General features: G+C 35.3%; 1 protein-coding gene across 3 annotated transcripts in view; it reads left to right on the top strand.

Annotated features, from left to right (window-relative positions):
- KCNH8 (potassium voltage-gated channel subfamily H member 8) overlaps positions 1-17,538 on the top strand; it is a 268,908-nt gene that overhangs the window by 193,259 nt on the left and 58,111 nt on the right. For all 3 annotated transcript variants that reach the window (XM_087945074.1, XM_087945073.1, XM_087945075.1), the window contains one exon: positions 9,303-9,507. In XM_087945074.1, coding sequence (XP_087801200.1) covers positions 9,303-9,507 — 205 coding nt within the window. The remainder of the gene's footprint in view (positions 1-9,302; positions 9,508-17,538) is intronic.

Raw genomic sequence — 17,538 nt, 5'->3', positions numbered from 1 at the left:
TATGGATGAATTGGAACTTATATATCAAAAATTTGAAAGAGAAAAACAAGGAGGGAAGATGGTCTTGACACTATTTTTCAATACTTAGAAATGGCGGTTTATACTTATGTGAAGCAGAATGAGGATGATGGGGACAAAGAAGAAGGAGAAGCCATCTTTGATGAACAAATGACTTTGACTGGAGAAGAGAAAAAGCAAGAGAAAAAGGGAAAAAGGTCTTTAAGATCTGGAAAAATAGCCCAAAAAGAGAAGAATAAGGTGAAAAGGGGACATTATGTTAAGAAACAACAGAAAGGGGGAAAGCAGAATAAAAGTGAGGTGGAGAGACAAGGGGTTAAAGAGGACAAGGAGAAGAAGAAACAAGAAAGAAAGGAAGGGATGAGAAGTCCTAATGGTGGGGAGCAAGATGTTAAGAAGCAAATTTATTTTAGAGATAATGGATAAGCTTTATGATTAAAGGGATTCTAGAAAGGTACATAAGACTGCATTTTTAGAAGTAAACATAGAAAATTAGAAACAATATGTAACCTAAAATGTGATAAAATATTTAACATAAATTAATGAAATTTTTGGTTAAGAAAAGGGAGTACTGTAACGAAACATGATTCAAGATTGTGATGTGGGGGGTAATAATCTTTGAAAAGCATAAGTGTTCCCACAAAGGCATGATATTTAATTGAAATGGATAAAATGTTTAAGATATAAATGATTGTTAATATTAATGATTAGAATATGGTATACTAGCGAAATTTCTTGTGAAATGAGAATTGAAGTAGAAGAAGGAGGTACTTTTTAATGAAATAATGAGCTATAATATATGATGAGGGATATAATATATAACTATGGAAAATAGGGCCCCATAAAAGTATGTGATTTAATTGAAAAGTAATGAGTTAAATGTTTAAGATATGAATGAATATTAATACTAATGAATAGATTTGTATTATTTTTGATAATATAGTATAATTTTAGAATGTACCAGACAGAATCCCAATATATGTCATGTGTTTTATATTAAGTATTATAAATGTAGGGGAAAGAGATAAAGGCATCACACTCCATATAGTGTACAGGAGAAGTTTTTTCTTTTTTTTTTAAAGAAGGAAAATAAAGGGCTGGCTGGAATAGAACAGACAAAGAATAATAAATATTATGATATGAATTGAGAGGAGATAAATAAAATAAAATAAAATTGAGAAAATTTAAAGGAGAGGAGAAGACATATAGAAAACTGAAAATGTTAATAAGATATGAAATGGTATGTAAAATGAATATGAATTTGAATTTGTGTCTGTACCAAGAGTTTTAACCCGGGACTAAGCAACTTTCAGATAAGAGATTTTTTATGCTTTTATGTTTTGTTTTATGTGTATCTATGTATTGTTTGTCTTGAAAATAAAACTTGTTTAAAAAAAGAAAAAGAAAAGGCGAGGGAATTCTTTGATCTTTATGTGGTATCAGAAGAAGACCAAACCAACAAAGAAGAAGTGGAGAGTAGGAGCCAGAGGAAGAAAAGTTGGAGAAAAGAGAAATAGAACAAGAGAAAAGAGAACAGGAAGAAGCCGAAAAGAGAAGGCGAAAGGACAAGGCATCAAAGAGAAACAAGAGCAAACAGGCATCAATAAATAACAAACACAAAGTAGGATGGACAAAGAAATTAAATTAATTTCTATCAATAATGGTTTAAACTCACCAACTAAGAGGAAAAAAATACTAAGCAAATTACAGAAACAAAATATAGACATTATACACCTTCAGGAAACACATATACATAAACATCAGAGTAAATTGTAGAATTGGAATATGAGAACATATGTTTGCTAGGTGACTTTAATGCAATAGTGGACTTAGGAAAAGACTATGAGAGTAATAGTATAGATTTTTTTAAAAGGAAAACTCTACCAAAAATATTCTATCAAATGACAAATGAATTAGTATTAAAAGATATATGGAGGGAAAGAAATCCAGATTTAAAAAAATATACTTCTTTGAAGAACTATATAGACAAGAGGATACATCAGAGAAAAATATCCAACAATATTTAAAGAAGAAAGGGCTAGTTACAATCCCGGAAGAAAGCAAAGAAGTGATGAACAGAGAGATAACACAAAAAACTATAAGAGGTGATTCAGAAGCAGAAAAATAACAAGATGCCAGGACCAGATGGTCTCCCAGGTGAGCTGTGAAAGAAACTTCAAGAAAAATTAGAACCCAACTATTAGAACAATATAATGTGGCATTGATGACAAAGAAGCTACCAAAATTGTGGGATGAGACATATATAATGTTAATCCCAAAAGAAGATTCAGACCACCAACTAATCCAAAATTATAGGGCCATGTCCCTACTGGACATTAATTATAAGATATTTCTGTTTATAATGGCAGAAAGACTAAAAAAAAATTGAACCAAATTATACACAGTGTTCAAAATGGATTTCTGCCAAATAGGCAGATTAACACTAACACTAGAATGTTAATAAACATGCTAGAGTACTACGAGGCACACCCTGGAAAGCAGATGGCAATGGTCTTTCTCTATGTGCAAAAACATTCAATAATGTCAATTGGCTGTTCATTATACAGAAATTAAAAAGTATGGATTTCAGTGACAAATTTATCAAAACAATCTCGGCAATTCATTTGATTCAGGCAGCTAGTGTAATGTTAAATGGTAATGGGACAGAAACATTTAAGATTAACAAGGTAGTAAGACTAAAGGGGCCTTAATTAGAAAGGAGCATTATAAAGTACATTCCTTCGCTGATGATATAGTATTTTTCTTGGAGGATCAGGAAGACACTAGAGTAGAATTAATAAAAGAAATAGAAGAATTTGGAAGTATTGCAGAACTTAAAATAAATAAAAACAAAACAAAGATATTGACCAAGTATCTAAAAGATGAACAACAACAACAAAAAAGAATTGGAAGAAAAATTGGGAATGCAAATTGTTAAAAAAATAAAATACTTAGTCATTTGGTAACACCTAGATGCTCATCAGTTAAAAAGGATAATTATGATACGTTAATGATACAAATTAAAAAAGAATTGGAAATATGGGAGAAATTACAGTTATCACTAATGGGGAAAATTGCAGCAATTAAAATGTCCACACTACCAAAAATACTATAACTCTTTCAAACCATACCAGAAAAATTGGACAATTTTTTTTTCAGAGAATTAGATAAAACAGTAACTAAATTTATTTGGGAAAAAAAAAAGCCAGGATAAAAATGAAATTATTATAGAGAAAGAGAAAGGGGTGGCTTTGGACTCCCTGACTAGGAAATGTATTACCAGGCAGCAGCTGTGGTATGGCTTAAGAAATGGATTAATTCGGAAAACAAAATAATATTATTGATAGAAGGCCACGACTTACAAAAAGCGTGGCATAGCTTTCTATGGGAAAGGAAAAACAAGCAACATTCATATTTTAAAAGACACCTGATCACAGACTCATTAATTCGGATATGGAACAAAATCAAAAAGAATTACTATAATAAAGTACCATGCTGCTTTCAACTATGGAAGCACAAATCAATCCCAATGCAATGGATCTGACTAAAATGATGAAGACTTATTAGATGAACAAGGAAGGTTGAAAACAATACAAGAATTACAGCAACAAAATATAGAAATAGACTGGTGGCCATATATACAAATTCAGATGAGATATAAAAAAGACAAAGAACAATATGGATTTCATATGGGAAAACACCAGTTAGATGTAATTATACAAGGAACAGAAAAAATGATTTCAAAAATATATAATTTTTATTAGAATTTAAGATGAAAGAGGAGGTAGTAAAAGAGACAATGGTGGTATGGGTGAAAAATGTTGGCCACAATATAGATTTGGAACATTGGGAAAAAATGTGGGGACTAAATTATAAATTAACTATGTTTACAGCGTATAGGGAGAACCTATATAAAATGTTTTATAGGTAGCACTTCCCCCCTGCTAGACTAGCAAAAATGTTTAACCTAAACTCAAATTGTTGGAAGTGTAAGAAGGAAAAAGGTACTTATTTTCACATGTGGTGGACCTGTCCAGGGGTCAAGAAGTATTGGAACATAATTCGATTGTGGCTAAAAGAAATAATAAAATAGAGAGTTGAACCCAAACCAGAACTATTTTTATTAGGCATAATAACGGGAAAATATAATAAAAAAGAGAAATATATTATGTTACATATCTTAACAACTGCCAGGATCTCTTACACACAATTTTGGAAGCAGGAAAATGTACCACAGAGGGTGTTGTTATTAAAAAAAATCTTAAACTGTGCAGAGATGGACAGGCTAACAATGAAATTAAGAGATAAAGAAGATTTGATATAGTGTCTGGGGCGCCTGGTATGAATGGTTTAAAAATAAAAATAAATCAAAATGGCAATTAGGTAAAGAATAAGAAATTATGTAAATATCTATATTCATATTTATTTATATATTTATTTGAAATTCAGTAATGAAAGGAATATGCAATGGTAATGGAATAGTAAGGTGTATATATAGAAAGATGATAAGGAAATGTAAAAGATGTCTTGATGTTGATATAATGATGTATAAAGTTTTATTTTATGTTTTTTAAATTTTGAAAATCAAATAAAGTATTTGAAAAAAAATAAATGTATGTTGATTAATATACATTTAAAGTGACAACTAAGTTTTTATTCCATGCTATGCTATGCTATGCTATGCTATTCATTGCATTGTTTTCATTGTTAATTTGTGTTCATTGTGGTGTTGGGATTTTAGGGTAAGTATGTACATAAAGATTTTTATTTTCTACTCAATCATATCTGGTTCTTGTAAATTGCCTGGACAATCCCTGTGATTTTCTTGGCATGGTTTTCCAGAGGGAGTGACTGGCCCAAAATCACCCAGCTAGTTTTGTGCCTAAGGTAGGGCTAGAAATTACACTCCTGGTTTTTAATTTAACCTTAACCACTACCCCAAGCTGTGTCTCACACTAAGTTTATAGTACACTAAAGGATTCCATGGCAAAAAGTTTAGTAACTCCTGAGAGAAAATTGAATTGAAGGGGGGGGTACATATCTCTAATAGTTATATCAGAAATGAAAAGAATTCTCACCTTCCAATCTATGTTCAATCTATGTTAGGAATGGAATTAAGCAGTTGCCTTTGTAGAATGTGCTGACTCTGCTAATACCTGAAGAGGGTTTTTTTGTTTTGTTTTTTGCCCTTTCTGAGGTCAGAATGTAGTTCTATTTGATTTTGCTGATATAAAGGTATGAGACACTATTTGCAATGCAAACCTTGATTGGAGAAGATTACCTATCTTGCTCATCTAGAAATCATCTCCCTCACTCTAAATCAGTTTCCTATTCATCAAATTCAAGACGTGATTCATGCTGTGTTCATGTTCACCCTAAAAAGGAAAGAGAAGGTATAACAATAAGTAGCAGAAAATAAAGGAAATCGTGGCAAACTATCAAAGTTGATTCCAAAAGAGATGGAAATACAACAGTTTTATTCAGAATTTTTTTTGCCTTTGAAATAGGAAACTGATTTATTCTAAACAAAATAAAATTAGATTAAGTCCCATGAAAATTACTTTTAAAAGCCTAAACCTGATCTGATCTTTTTTAAAGAATCAGATTACAACATGTTAGGTTAAAATAATTTAGTTTGTAATTTACCCATTAATAGAAATTAAATCAGACCAGAGTTTTCTATAATCCTGAAAGATACTCAGTTATACACTTTGATTCTTATCCCCAATCTGGTTATTTTAGTTTCAGCTGTGATGTCATTTTTCCTTTTCCTATCCTTAAAACTACAAATGCTTGCTTTGATTTATTAGAATTCAGAGTTACTGAGATAAAATACACCCAAATTCTAATAACAGGAAGTCCTAGTTTATTTACCCACAATCGTAACTGGCAGTTCTCTTTTTGCCAGTGCAAGGCAGTCACTAAGTGGAAAATCATGAGATTGTAGTTTCTTTATTCCATTCTCCCACCCATAGGAATGCTTATCTGGCACTAAGGTAGCCATCTCAAAACTGATGGAATTAATCAGTTTAATAATTTCTGCTTTTATTTGCATCCCAACTGCTCCCTCAACCTTTGGAATGCTAAATTGGTTACTGGCAGGGGTGGGATTCAAATTTCTTAACAACCAGTTCAGTGGGTGTGGCCTAATTTGTGGGTGTGGCTTGGTGGTCATGTGACTGGCTGGGCATGGCTTGTATGTAAATATTGTACATATTTATGTAAATATTGATTTTTTTATTAAAAAAAGAGCAACTTTTACCCAAAATCAGGCAAAACAGGCAGGCAGATTGAGTTGCTCACAGAATCACAGATTCACTCAGAGATTTCTTTCTGCAATCTGCTGCCTGAGTCACATAAAATCTGTCACATAACATGTGCTTGCAAGCAAATCCACAAAATTAATTCACAACACACCATGTATGTAATTATTGGATTTTTTTATTTTAAAAAAGAGCAACTTTTACCCAAAATCAGGCAAAGCAGGCAGGCAGATTGAGCTGCTCACAGAATCACACTCAGAGATACATCTTTCTGCAATTTGCTACCTGAGTCTGCACTGAAAAATAGAAGTTTCAGTCCTAAGGAAGGTTCAGCTCTGCTTTTAGATTAGCTAGAAAGCAAGAAATCCAACAATTTTCTGCTTTCTAGCTAATCTAAATCTCCCGGCACAGCTGATAGTCAGAATAGCTGATGGTGAGGGGGAGGGAGGAAAAATAGCAACCTACCAAAAATTAGGTGAAGGCACAACTCAGGCAAGTTGGATGGTGTGCATGCCAGGTAAGGAGTGAGTGGGCGGGGAGGGGAGGGGCCAGCCAGTGGCGCAATTTGCCGGTTCTCCGAACTGTGCAGAATTGTAACAACTGGTTGTATAGAACTGGCCTGACCAGGTAGAATTCCACCCCTGGTTACTGGGATAATTAGCTAGAAGGGAATGAATGTTTGTAGTTGCATTCATAGGATGGAATTCCAAGAGTATTAGCAAGAACACAGTGGGGAATACATATCAGAAACAACATTCAGGGCTGGCAACAGTGAATGCATGATGCAAACAACCAGTTTATTCCACACTGTGTGCCTTCTTACTCTCTTGTAATCCCTTCTTTTCCAATCTCTCCACTCTGTGAAAGAAAAAAAAATGGGTTGGACATAAGACAGATTGTGTAAGGAGATTGCTTGTTTGTTTGATTCTTATTGTTCTTGTTTTGATTTTTTAGTTCCTCTCTATTCCTGCCGGTTTAAGTAACTTGTCCATTCTGCAAGAAGGGAGAGGGAAGCAGACTGAAGGCTGTTTGTGTAGTATTCAGGATTGCCAGTGCCACTGCAATTTTAATATGTATTCCCCATTGTGAGCTTGCTTACTCTTCTTGGAATGTCTGCCTCCGATCTTTCCATTCTGTGAGAAGGGGAAAAAAGCAGGTCAGACATAGGTCAATGTGTGCTAAATATAATGTCAATCAAATAACTGAGCAACGCTGTGAAAATCATAAATGCAGACACTAGTCATAAATTTATTTTTTCAGCATTATTATAATTTTAAATGGTTGTTGAATGAGGCTGTCAGTAAGCAAGGTCTACTGTACTAGAATTAATTTACATTATAGTAGACTACTGAAGTACATTTTGGACAATTAATATTGCACTGAAGGCCAAATGTTTCCCATGAAATAAATCTTCCATACGCAAAAATCAGCATCCAAACCATAATGACATGAAAAGAAAGAAAAGAAAATGACATGAAAAGAAAGAAAAGAAAGAAAAAAGCATACAGTGACATTATCACACAAAATCACTCATTACATATTTATATTACAACATTGATTGTAAATGCATAGTTATAGTATTTGAAGAATGATAATACACCCATGTTATAAGTGGCCTTTGTTGTTACAAAACATACCTATCTACAAAGCCCTATTCCATCTCTATATCAAAATTTGATTTCTCATCTGTGGTCTTACAAGATCCATGTAACAAACTGTGCAATGTTACCTAATTTATTCTTTTATTTAATCCTTTGTTCATGTTCCTCTGTATAAATTAAAAATCCTGTAATTAATGAAATAGGTTCCTGCCTGTAGACTATGTTATGATGGCTGAACTGCATGGCTATTAGTTGCTTTTGTCTTATGTCATTTTTACTTGAAAAGATTAACCTAACTGATCAAACTTGATGAACCAGAAAATGAAGTTCAGCAGGTCTTATATTTGTGAGCATATCAAATCCAGCCAGGCACAAGAGACAAATGCTGATTCTTCATATCTTCTTGTCAAATATATGGTTGTGAAAATGTGCTTCTAAATGTGTTTCAGATCTTACAGAAGAGATAGAACAATGAAAACAAAGAAAAGGCTTTGGGAATTCATAAAAAGAGATTAAACTTGATTTATTACAGTCATTTACAAAATTGCCATAATTATTTTTATAAGTTGGTAATTTCAGTTTGGTCCTCTGCGGAACAAAATGAAAACAAAATTAACTTCACTGAAGTATACAGAGTCCAATCCTATCTCTAGAGTTTCTTCTCTTTCTTTTCTATTGTATCTTTAAGATTATAATATAATATAACCTGTCTATTGAATAGCAGAAAGGCTGTTTCAGAATATGAAAAAGAAGGTAGGCAACCTACATCCCACAACCCCTCACATTTTTGCATTATTATATTAATTGGTGGGGAATGTTCCTCATAGACATCCCTATGACCACTATTTGAAAAAATCATCAACATTTTTCCACCAAATTGAGGAAAACTGAATAGTGAACCATGATCCATGAATAACATTGTCTTAAAGAAAGTCACAAATCAGGTGAAAAAATAATGTCATGCAGCTCTATATGCACTAAGCTGTCACTTACCAGCACTTTTCGAGACTGAAAGTCTCCAAAGAAGAAGGATCTAGCTTGAGTATGTATTCAGAATAACAGAGCAAGAACAATTGGAATCAGAATTGTTTTCCAGCAACTAGACAAGGAATAAGGACTGTCAGTAACAAATTATAAGGTGGCATGTCATCAGTAGCAATTTCTCACTCTTTTTTCAATTACTACATTGACCCATTTTTTCTTGGTTTTTTTAAATGCAATAATATTTATATTTCCCCTTGATTTTGGTACTGTTTAAAAGAAGCAAATAGAAAGGATGCATGTTATAAAAAGACAGTATTATAAATATAGTTGATGTTCATCCTAAATTATAATACATGCCTAGCTGAAAATAAGTGGGCCAGTTTTATTCTGTTGGAAAATGCATCTATAACATGATCTCACTTTCTTGTATGTTTAGGTATCGATAGTTCACCTTCTCAAGACTGTACGCTTACTGCGCCTTTTACGTCTACTGCAGAAATTGGATCGTTATTCCCAGCACAGTACAATTGTTCTAACATTGCTGATGTCTATGTTTGCATTGCTGGCTCACTGGATGGCTTGCATTTGGTATGTCATTGGAAAGAAGGAAATGGAAAAAAAACCACTGACCTGGGACATAGGTAAAGATGAGCTTTTTAACATTAAAATGGAAAAACTGCACTGTAAAGATTGCAAAATTATAGTTTTGCATAAGCACCTGCAGATGTTATTAGAGACATACTGTAGCCTCACTGATTTTCTGGAACAGTTAAGTAGGCCCTGTAATCATGCAACATTTCAGGCTTTCCAGTAAGAATAGAGATACTCAGATCAATATAACTAATATGCTCCTTCAGGCCTCTAAGTAGGTACACTCTAAGTAGGAGGCAGAAATTACAGCCATTTCCATCTATGCACTCTGAAGCAATCTAAGGCAGCTTTGAATTGTATCTCCAATATTTTCTTCATTTTCAGGAAGCCCTGCTTCATCATATCTCTGGATTTCTGGTCCTAAGCAGGTCTATTGAGAAGAATAATATTTTGTTGATCATCATTAATAGTATATTGAGGTTGGCAAAAATGACGATAATCACAGAGTAGAATGCATTCAAAGTATTTGTAAGAACTGGCTTCAGGCTCAGTTATGGAGTAGAAATAGCATTGGTTGCACTTGTTGTTTTGGCAAGAGTGGAATGGGGATAATGAATCCGCCTTTGCTTTTCTTGATACTCAAACAACCTTGAATATCCTCAACCATGTAATCTTTTTTGACTATCTGTGGGGCTTGGGGTTGGGTGGTCCAGTCTTCTGCTGATTTGGCTCTTTTCTCCATGGCCAGTCCCGATCAATATTTATAGGGAATGAGAGGTTCAATTCACTTCTTGGGGCATCCACAGACTTCAGTATTCTCCACTCTTTTTTAACACCTATATGAAACTGCAGAAACTAGGTGCCCAAACCAGCCATCTATTGAGCTGCCATGCTACCAGCTCCCACTACCACAAAGATCCTACAAGAAAAGGGCAGTATGGGCAACCGTGGGATCTGGCAGGGTGAGAGCTGTGGACCATAAACACAAAGCTTTTGCTGTGTCCCAGCATAACAGATACAGTGCCCTTGCTGACCTTAATAGGGACACTAAAATGACAGGTCAAGGTAGTTGTGATAATGATAACTCAAGTAAGTCGGAGATCATGGTCCTAGAAGAAGAATTTACTTTGGAAAGGAGAAAGTGTGAATCAGGTATCACGCACCAGTCACACAAGAAGAGCAAGGCATCCAAAAAGAAAAGCCATCTTCTGGTTGGGGACTCAATTGTAAGGGATGTAAATTTAGGAAAGGATACTGAGGTTTTGAAAGAGGTCAGGTGTCTACCAGGTGCTACTGCCAGCAGAGACAAGAAGCATATTCTTAAGATAGTCAAGAATGCCAGCAAGGACTGTGATGTTGATGCTATTATACATCTTGGTACAAATGATCTATCCCAGAAGGATGTACTTTCTATTCAGAAAGACTTCCAGAACTTGGGGTATGAACTTAGTAATATGGGCTGTAGGGTTATCTTTTCAGAGGTTCTACCAGTATACAAGGAACAAAAAGGGAAAGCGTGTAGCAGAGTTTAATGTGTGGCTAAAGGAGTGGTGTAAAAGGGAAGGCTTTGGTTTTATTAGTCATGATGTCTGCAGCTGGTCCAATGAAAAACTGTGCAAAAGAGATGGTTTGCATCCATCAAAGAAAGGGACTGAGTTACTTGGCATTAAATTCACAGATTTCCTGGATAAACATTTAAACTGAACAGCAGGGACAGAGAATTAATGGATTCAGAACATTTCTGTTCCCAGCAACCTAAAACTAATAAGGATACCAGTTCATGCAAAATAGATGTTTGTGCAGGTAAGATTATCAACCTTGATGCCAACCCAAACCAAGCATTTAATAGTGAGTGCCATACCATGTGCACTAATCAAACAGGTGGCAAGAAAGTAGGGGCAGGCAGGCACAACACAGTTATGCAGACAGTAAACACAGTGTCTGACATAAAGATCTCAAGTGCCTATATACAAATGCACAAAGTCTGGGGAACAAACAGGGTGAACTCGAACTACGAATACATGAAGGTAAATATGATATAGTTGGAATAACAGAAACTTGGTGGGATGAAACCCATGACTGAAACATACTGGTAGAAGGATACAAACTATTCAAAAAAAAAAAACAGAACCCATAAAAGAGGAGGTGGAGTTGCACTCTATGTAAAGGACCACTATATTGCTACAGAAATGCATGAAACCAAAGATGAAAACCTCCTAGAATGTATATAGGTCAATATAAAAGAGAAAAAGAATGACATGGCCATAGGTGTATATTATAGGCCACCCAATCAAGCAGAAAATATAGGTGTTTTTTTTGCCAGCCAACTAACAAACATATGCAGGAAACACAATTATCCTGATATCAATTGGAAAACTAATTCTGCACCAAGTGAGAAATCAAATAAGTTCCTAACCAACCTAGCTGACAACTTTGTTGTCCAAAAGGTAGAGGGTGAAATTAGAGGGACAGCCATACTGGACTTAATTCTTAGAAACAGAGAAGAAGTGATAGAGGGAGTTGAAACTGCAGGAACCTTGGGTGAGAGTGACCATGTCATACTAGAATTTAACATAACACAAACACAAGCAACAGAACATAATGACACCAGAGTCTTGGATTTTAAAAGAGATGATTTCAATAAACTCAGAGAGAACTTGGGAAAGATTCCATGGATGAAAATCCTAAAGGGGAAAACAACTCAAGAATCTTGGGAAACTCTAAAAAGTATGATCATAGAAGCCCAGATCAGCACAATACCACTAAGAAATAAAAACAAGAAATCCAAGAAGAAACCAGCATGGCTGCACAAAGATCTCTCTGGCAAATTGAAAGAAAAAAAGGACAAGTACAAAAAATGGAAAGAAGGACATACAACTAAGGCAGAATATCAGCAGATAGCCAGAATCTGTCAGGATAACAAAGGCTCAGAATGAACAAAGACTTGCAACAAAAGTCAGAGATAAGAAAAAAAGTTTCTTCCAACATATAAATAACAAGAAAAAAATCAAGGAAACAGGCAGTCGACTAAAGAGAGAAGATGGCAAGGAAGTAACAGGCAACAGAGAGAAAGCAGAACTGCTTAACACATTCTTTGCATCCATCTTCATGCAAAAAGAAACTATAGCTCAACCCACCAAAAACATAACTGTAAAAGACAGACCAGAAATAAAAGTTAACATAAAAAAGTTAAAAAGTTAAAATGGAACAGCTTGTCCTCGGAAGTTGTGGGAGCGCCATCACTTGAGACTTTCAAGAAGAGATTGGACTGCCATTTATCAGAAATGGTGTAGGGTCTCCCGCTTGGGTGGGGGGTTGGACTAGATGACCTACAAGGTCCCTTCCAACTCTAATTATCTGCTGGTTGAGATCATCCATCACCATGGGATGAGGTACGATCAGATTTGATGATAGCCAAGTTTAAAGGCAAACTTTATGATAGTTAAGGTTAAAATTCCACCACACCCCCAGTGGCATAATTGAAGTTGCCACTGCCCTCTTACAGCTGGCCATTGTTTTCAAGTGCTAATCCATCTGCAAAGCAAATGGGCTGTGGATTAAAATAATTTATTATTGCTTTGCAAAAATTCTGACATCAGCAATTATACATAATACTGTTCAGACACCAGAATGGAGTTTTAATTAAAACAAATGTTATGTATTCACATTTTCTTTTCTTTTCTGAACATAGCTTATTAAAGATTGGCTGCTGTTTAAAAAAAAAAAAAAGCAGAAACTAGTCCAAACCTGTAATTGATATTTTGAGGCACTATGTGTTTTTAACTAAAAAGTCAAAACAATATACGTAAATATATTTTTCAAACATTGATAATTAATCTGCCATTACTGTGTGTTGAATAAACATATTGATAACTAATGCAAATTACAGCACTATTCCACCAATTTTAAGACTTACTTAAAAATAAATTATTTTAAGCTGGGTGCTCTGAATAGTTTATTAGAAAGGAACCCAAAAGATTGTTTTGTTATTCTAAGCTTCTCATCAACATAATTCTGTTAACAATGAGCTTTTGATTCCATGCTAGGAACTAATGTCTTTTTATTTATTTTTATTTATTTATTTATTAAAGCTGTGAACAGATTTCTATAACAAATACAATTGACTATTACTCTAGAATCTATACATTTCATTTTTGTTGCTTTCAAAATTATTTATTTTATTATTTATTTATATCACACCTTTATTATTTTTACAAATAACTCAAGGCAATGAAAATATCCAACACTCCTTCGTCCTCCTACTTTCCCCACAACAACAACAACCCTTTGAGTGGGTTGGATTGAGACAGTGACTGGCCCAAACTTACCCAGCTGATTTTCATGGCTAAGACAGGACTTGAACTCATAATCTTCTCTTTTCTAGCCTGAACCCATAGATTAAGCTGGATCTTTGTAAAATTATGCCTATAGACTGCCATCAATTTCAAAAATAAATTATCTGTAGTTTATTTTTTTTATACCTCCTCCTTTCTTTGAAGGTAACTAAGACAAAATAAAATTATTTTATGCTGCTAGACTTTTTGTTAAATATGTGATCTGCTTTCAACACTAACTTTAATGGCAAAGCTTCTATTTTATCATAACTATAGATTATGACTTTTGAAAGGATGTTTTTGAAATAAAAAAATAAACCTCTTTGCCACTTAAATCTGTGCCAGTTAGTGAATTCATTATTTGTAAAATGTTCTTTGCTAGTAACTACAGTATATTCTGTGCATTAGAACATCACGATCTTTTTTAAAATGGACAGCCATGGAAAACAGGTTAACATGAGGTCAAAGAGTCAAGAAACTTCTTCCTTGGGATCAGCAGAGCTGCCAGAAATAATTTGTGTTACATCTTATAATTTCACCACCAGCTTTTTTTCTCTCTTTCTTTTTAAAGGAAAGTTTTTTAGAAGCTCACATTGAATAATATTGGATATGTAGTGATTACAGAAAGATACATTTCAGAAGAATTGCATATATATCTACATGTTTTCTGAAATATTATAGTTTTTAAACCGTTATTTTCAATATATCCTTTATTCTTGATGGTTTGTTTTTGAGCTTTAAATGATTCATTCTATTAAACTTATTTTTCATTTGCTTGCCTCATGCTATAATACTGACAATCCCGTATATCCTTATTTATCCATTTATGCCACTGGTCTTCCTTCTAGGAGTGTGTATTTCTCTCTCTCTCTCTGTCTCTCTCTGTGTGTGTGTATGTGTGTATAACCCTAGGGAGACGGCAGCTCCGATCACGCTTTGCTCGCACAAGCACGAAGATCTCATCTGCCATCATCAGGCAGGTATTGTGCCATCATCAGGCAGGTATTGTGCCAGGCAGGTATTGTGCCATCATCAGGCAGGTATTGTGTCCGTCTGTGAGTCAGGCCCCCACAGTTTTAAACCCCAAAGATAAAATTGACCTGGAAAACCAAGGCATATACGAAGTCCCCTGTGCATCATGCCCGGCCACATACATTGGACAGACCAATAGAAGAATAAGTACCCTCCTGAATGAACACAAAATTGCAGTCAAAAAGCTGGAACACACTTCCTCACTAGTCCAACACATGGAAGCCACAGGTCATAGCATCAACTTCAATGGCACCAAAATCCTAGCCACTATAGAAAACCCCAGCCACAGAATCATCAGAGAAGCCATAGAGATTGAAAAAAGACCTGAAAGCATGAATAGAAGAGATGATTCCACCAGACTGTCAATCATTTGGAAGCCTGCACTCACAAAAAAACAAATCTCCACACCACTAACCAGGCAAACACCTGGGCACAAACAGATCCCCCCGATACCTCCAGCTCAAACACACCCCAACCAGGCACCCAGATGAAACCTAGCTTCCTAACAAATGATAGCCGTCCATTTACCCAGAGCCAAGCTGCACAAAAGGCCTCCAATAAAGGAACACAATGTTGCCAGCCAATCAAGATACAAAAAGAGCCACAAAACAGACAGAAGATATTAGAAACATCAATCAAGCAGAACACAGCAAACTCCAAGACCAATAAACACAGACCAAGATTCCCAACCAATCAGGATGAAGAAAAAACCATTCTGGCACAGCAATAGGCTGCCCCAAATTTAAAACTGAAACAACTCTGGGGGCCTGACTCACAGACGGACACAATACAGAAGCCTGATGATGGCAGATGAGATTCTGCCGAAACGTTGCTACAACTTTAAAAGCACAACTACAATGACGTGGGAAAATACCCGAACAAAGCTGAATACCATACATGTAAGTACCTGCGAAAACGTAAGAAAACACGTGTGTGTGTGTGTGTGTGTGTGTGTGTGTGTGTTCTTAAGTTTTCATGTAAGTACTTACATGAATGGTATTCAGCTTTGCTTGGGTATTTTCCCATGTCATTATAGTTGTGCTTTTAAAGTTGTAGCAATGTTTGGCAGAATCTCATCTGCCATCATCAGGCTTCTGTATTGTGTTGTCTCAGAGTCAGACTTTTACAGTTGTTTCAGTTTTAATTTGGTGCTAGCCTACTGCTGTGCCAGAATGATTTTCTTCATCCTGATTGGTTGGGAGTCTTGGTCTGTGTTTATGGTCTGCAAACTCCAAGACCAATAAACACAGACCAAGACTCCCAACCAATCAGGATGAAGAAAAAACCATTCTGGCACAGCAGTAGGCTAGCCCCAAATTTAAAACTGAAACAACTGTAAAAGTCTGACTCACAGACGAACACAATACAGAAGCCTGATGATAGCAGATGAGATTCTGCCGAAACGTTGCTACAACTTTAAAAGCACAACTACTATGACGTGGGAAAATACCCGAACAAAGCTGAATGCCCCCACACACACACACACACACTTATGTTGTAAATTTGTAATGCTTCTTACATCTGTTCTATCAAGATCCTCAGGATTTCAGCTAGGCTAAATTCCTTTCCATAAGCATTATCATCACATACATCATATCCTGAGAATACTGACAGAAATATTTTAATGGCTAGAAAGTTGTCCCAGGTGAATGCTAGTAGAATGTGAAACATTCATCATTCTCTTCATTAGTACTTTTGCAGTCACCAGATATTCTTGTCAGCAATTCTGAGGAGGCATTTTGAATATATCCTTGAGGGCATGTACTTGTCTCTCTATCACCATTAAAATTCAATCTTTCCACCCCCAACCCAACCCCTTGTCCTCAAAATAATAACCCAATTAAGCATATCCAGCAAAGCAAGAGATATTATATCATTATACTGTTTTAAAATGTGGATTTCAAATATAACATCCACAAAAAAAAACCCATAGAAGCCCAGAATTTAGTCTAGTTCAACTGTTATCTTTTCAGGCTACCGATGCATAAAAAAGTTGGAATTCAGCAATGTGGGTTTGAATAGATAAAGAAAAGCTTGTCTCCTCCAGTGTAACATATAATAATATAATAGTACATTCACACTATATTTGGAGCTGATTTTCAGGTTCATAAAATGCATGGTATATATGTTTCTAATTCCTGTATTATCGGAATGCATGATTTAATATTCATTCACACGCAAACTTACTGATTATGAAAATATGGCCTATAAACCTAGCTTCTCTTCAAGTGTTTTTAAATTTGCACATTATTGTGGGAAGGCCATAAGCTGGTTCCAAAATGCCCCATAATTCCTGGAATGCTGAGCCATTTAAGCGAGATGCAACTGATGGATGACTTTGGATGACAGACTTCCCAGATAGACCAGAAAAGAAACAAAGTCAGTGAGCTAATCTTCTTTGTCGAACAGAATCTTGCAAGTGTGAAAATACAAATCTCCCAACATCTTATTTACAGCCTGATTAGTTAGGGTGGTTCTCTTCCAAATTTATTTTTCTGCCTGATATTCAGCTACAGGCTCCCTTCCCCTTAACTGATTACTCCCTAGGCAGCATATCCACCTGTTCTCATTTCCCAAGGTCATTCCCACATATCAATACATCAGGACAGTCACTGTTAGGCACTAATCTGGCAATTTCAAGGGGCCTGAGGGTGCTCAAAGCCTCGCTGCAGCTGCCGCCATACACCCCCGCACTTTCTTCCTTTTCCCGCTGCC

The sequence above is a fragment of the Notechis scutatus genome, chromosome Z (assembly GCF_049901735.1).
Source record: "Notechis scutatus isolate UNSWTSFEM ecotype Mainland chromosome Z, rNotScu1.2, whole genome shotgun sequence".
Lineage (NCBI taxonomy): Eukaryota > Metazoa > Chordata > Lepidosauria > Squamata > Elapidae > Notechis > Notechis scutatus.
Note: the sequence above shows the minus strand (reverse complement) of the source record. Positions and strands in the feature narration are given on the sequence as shown.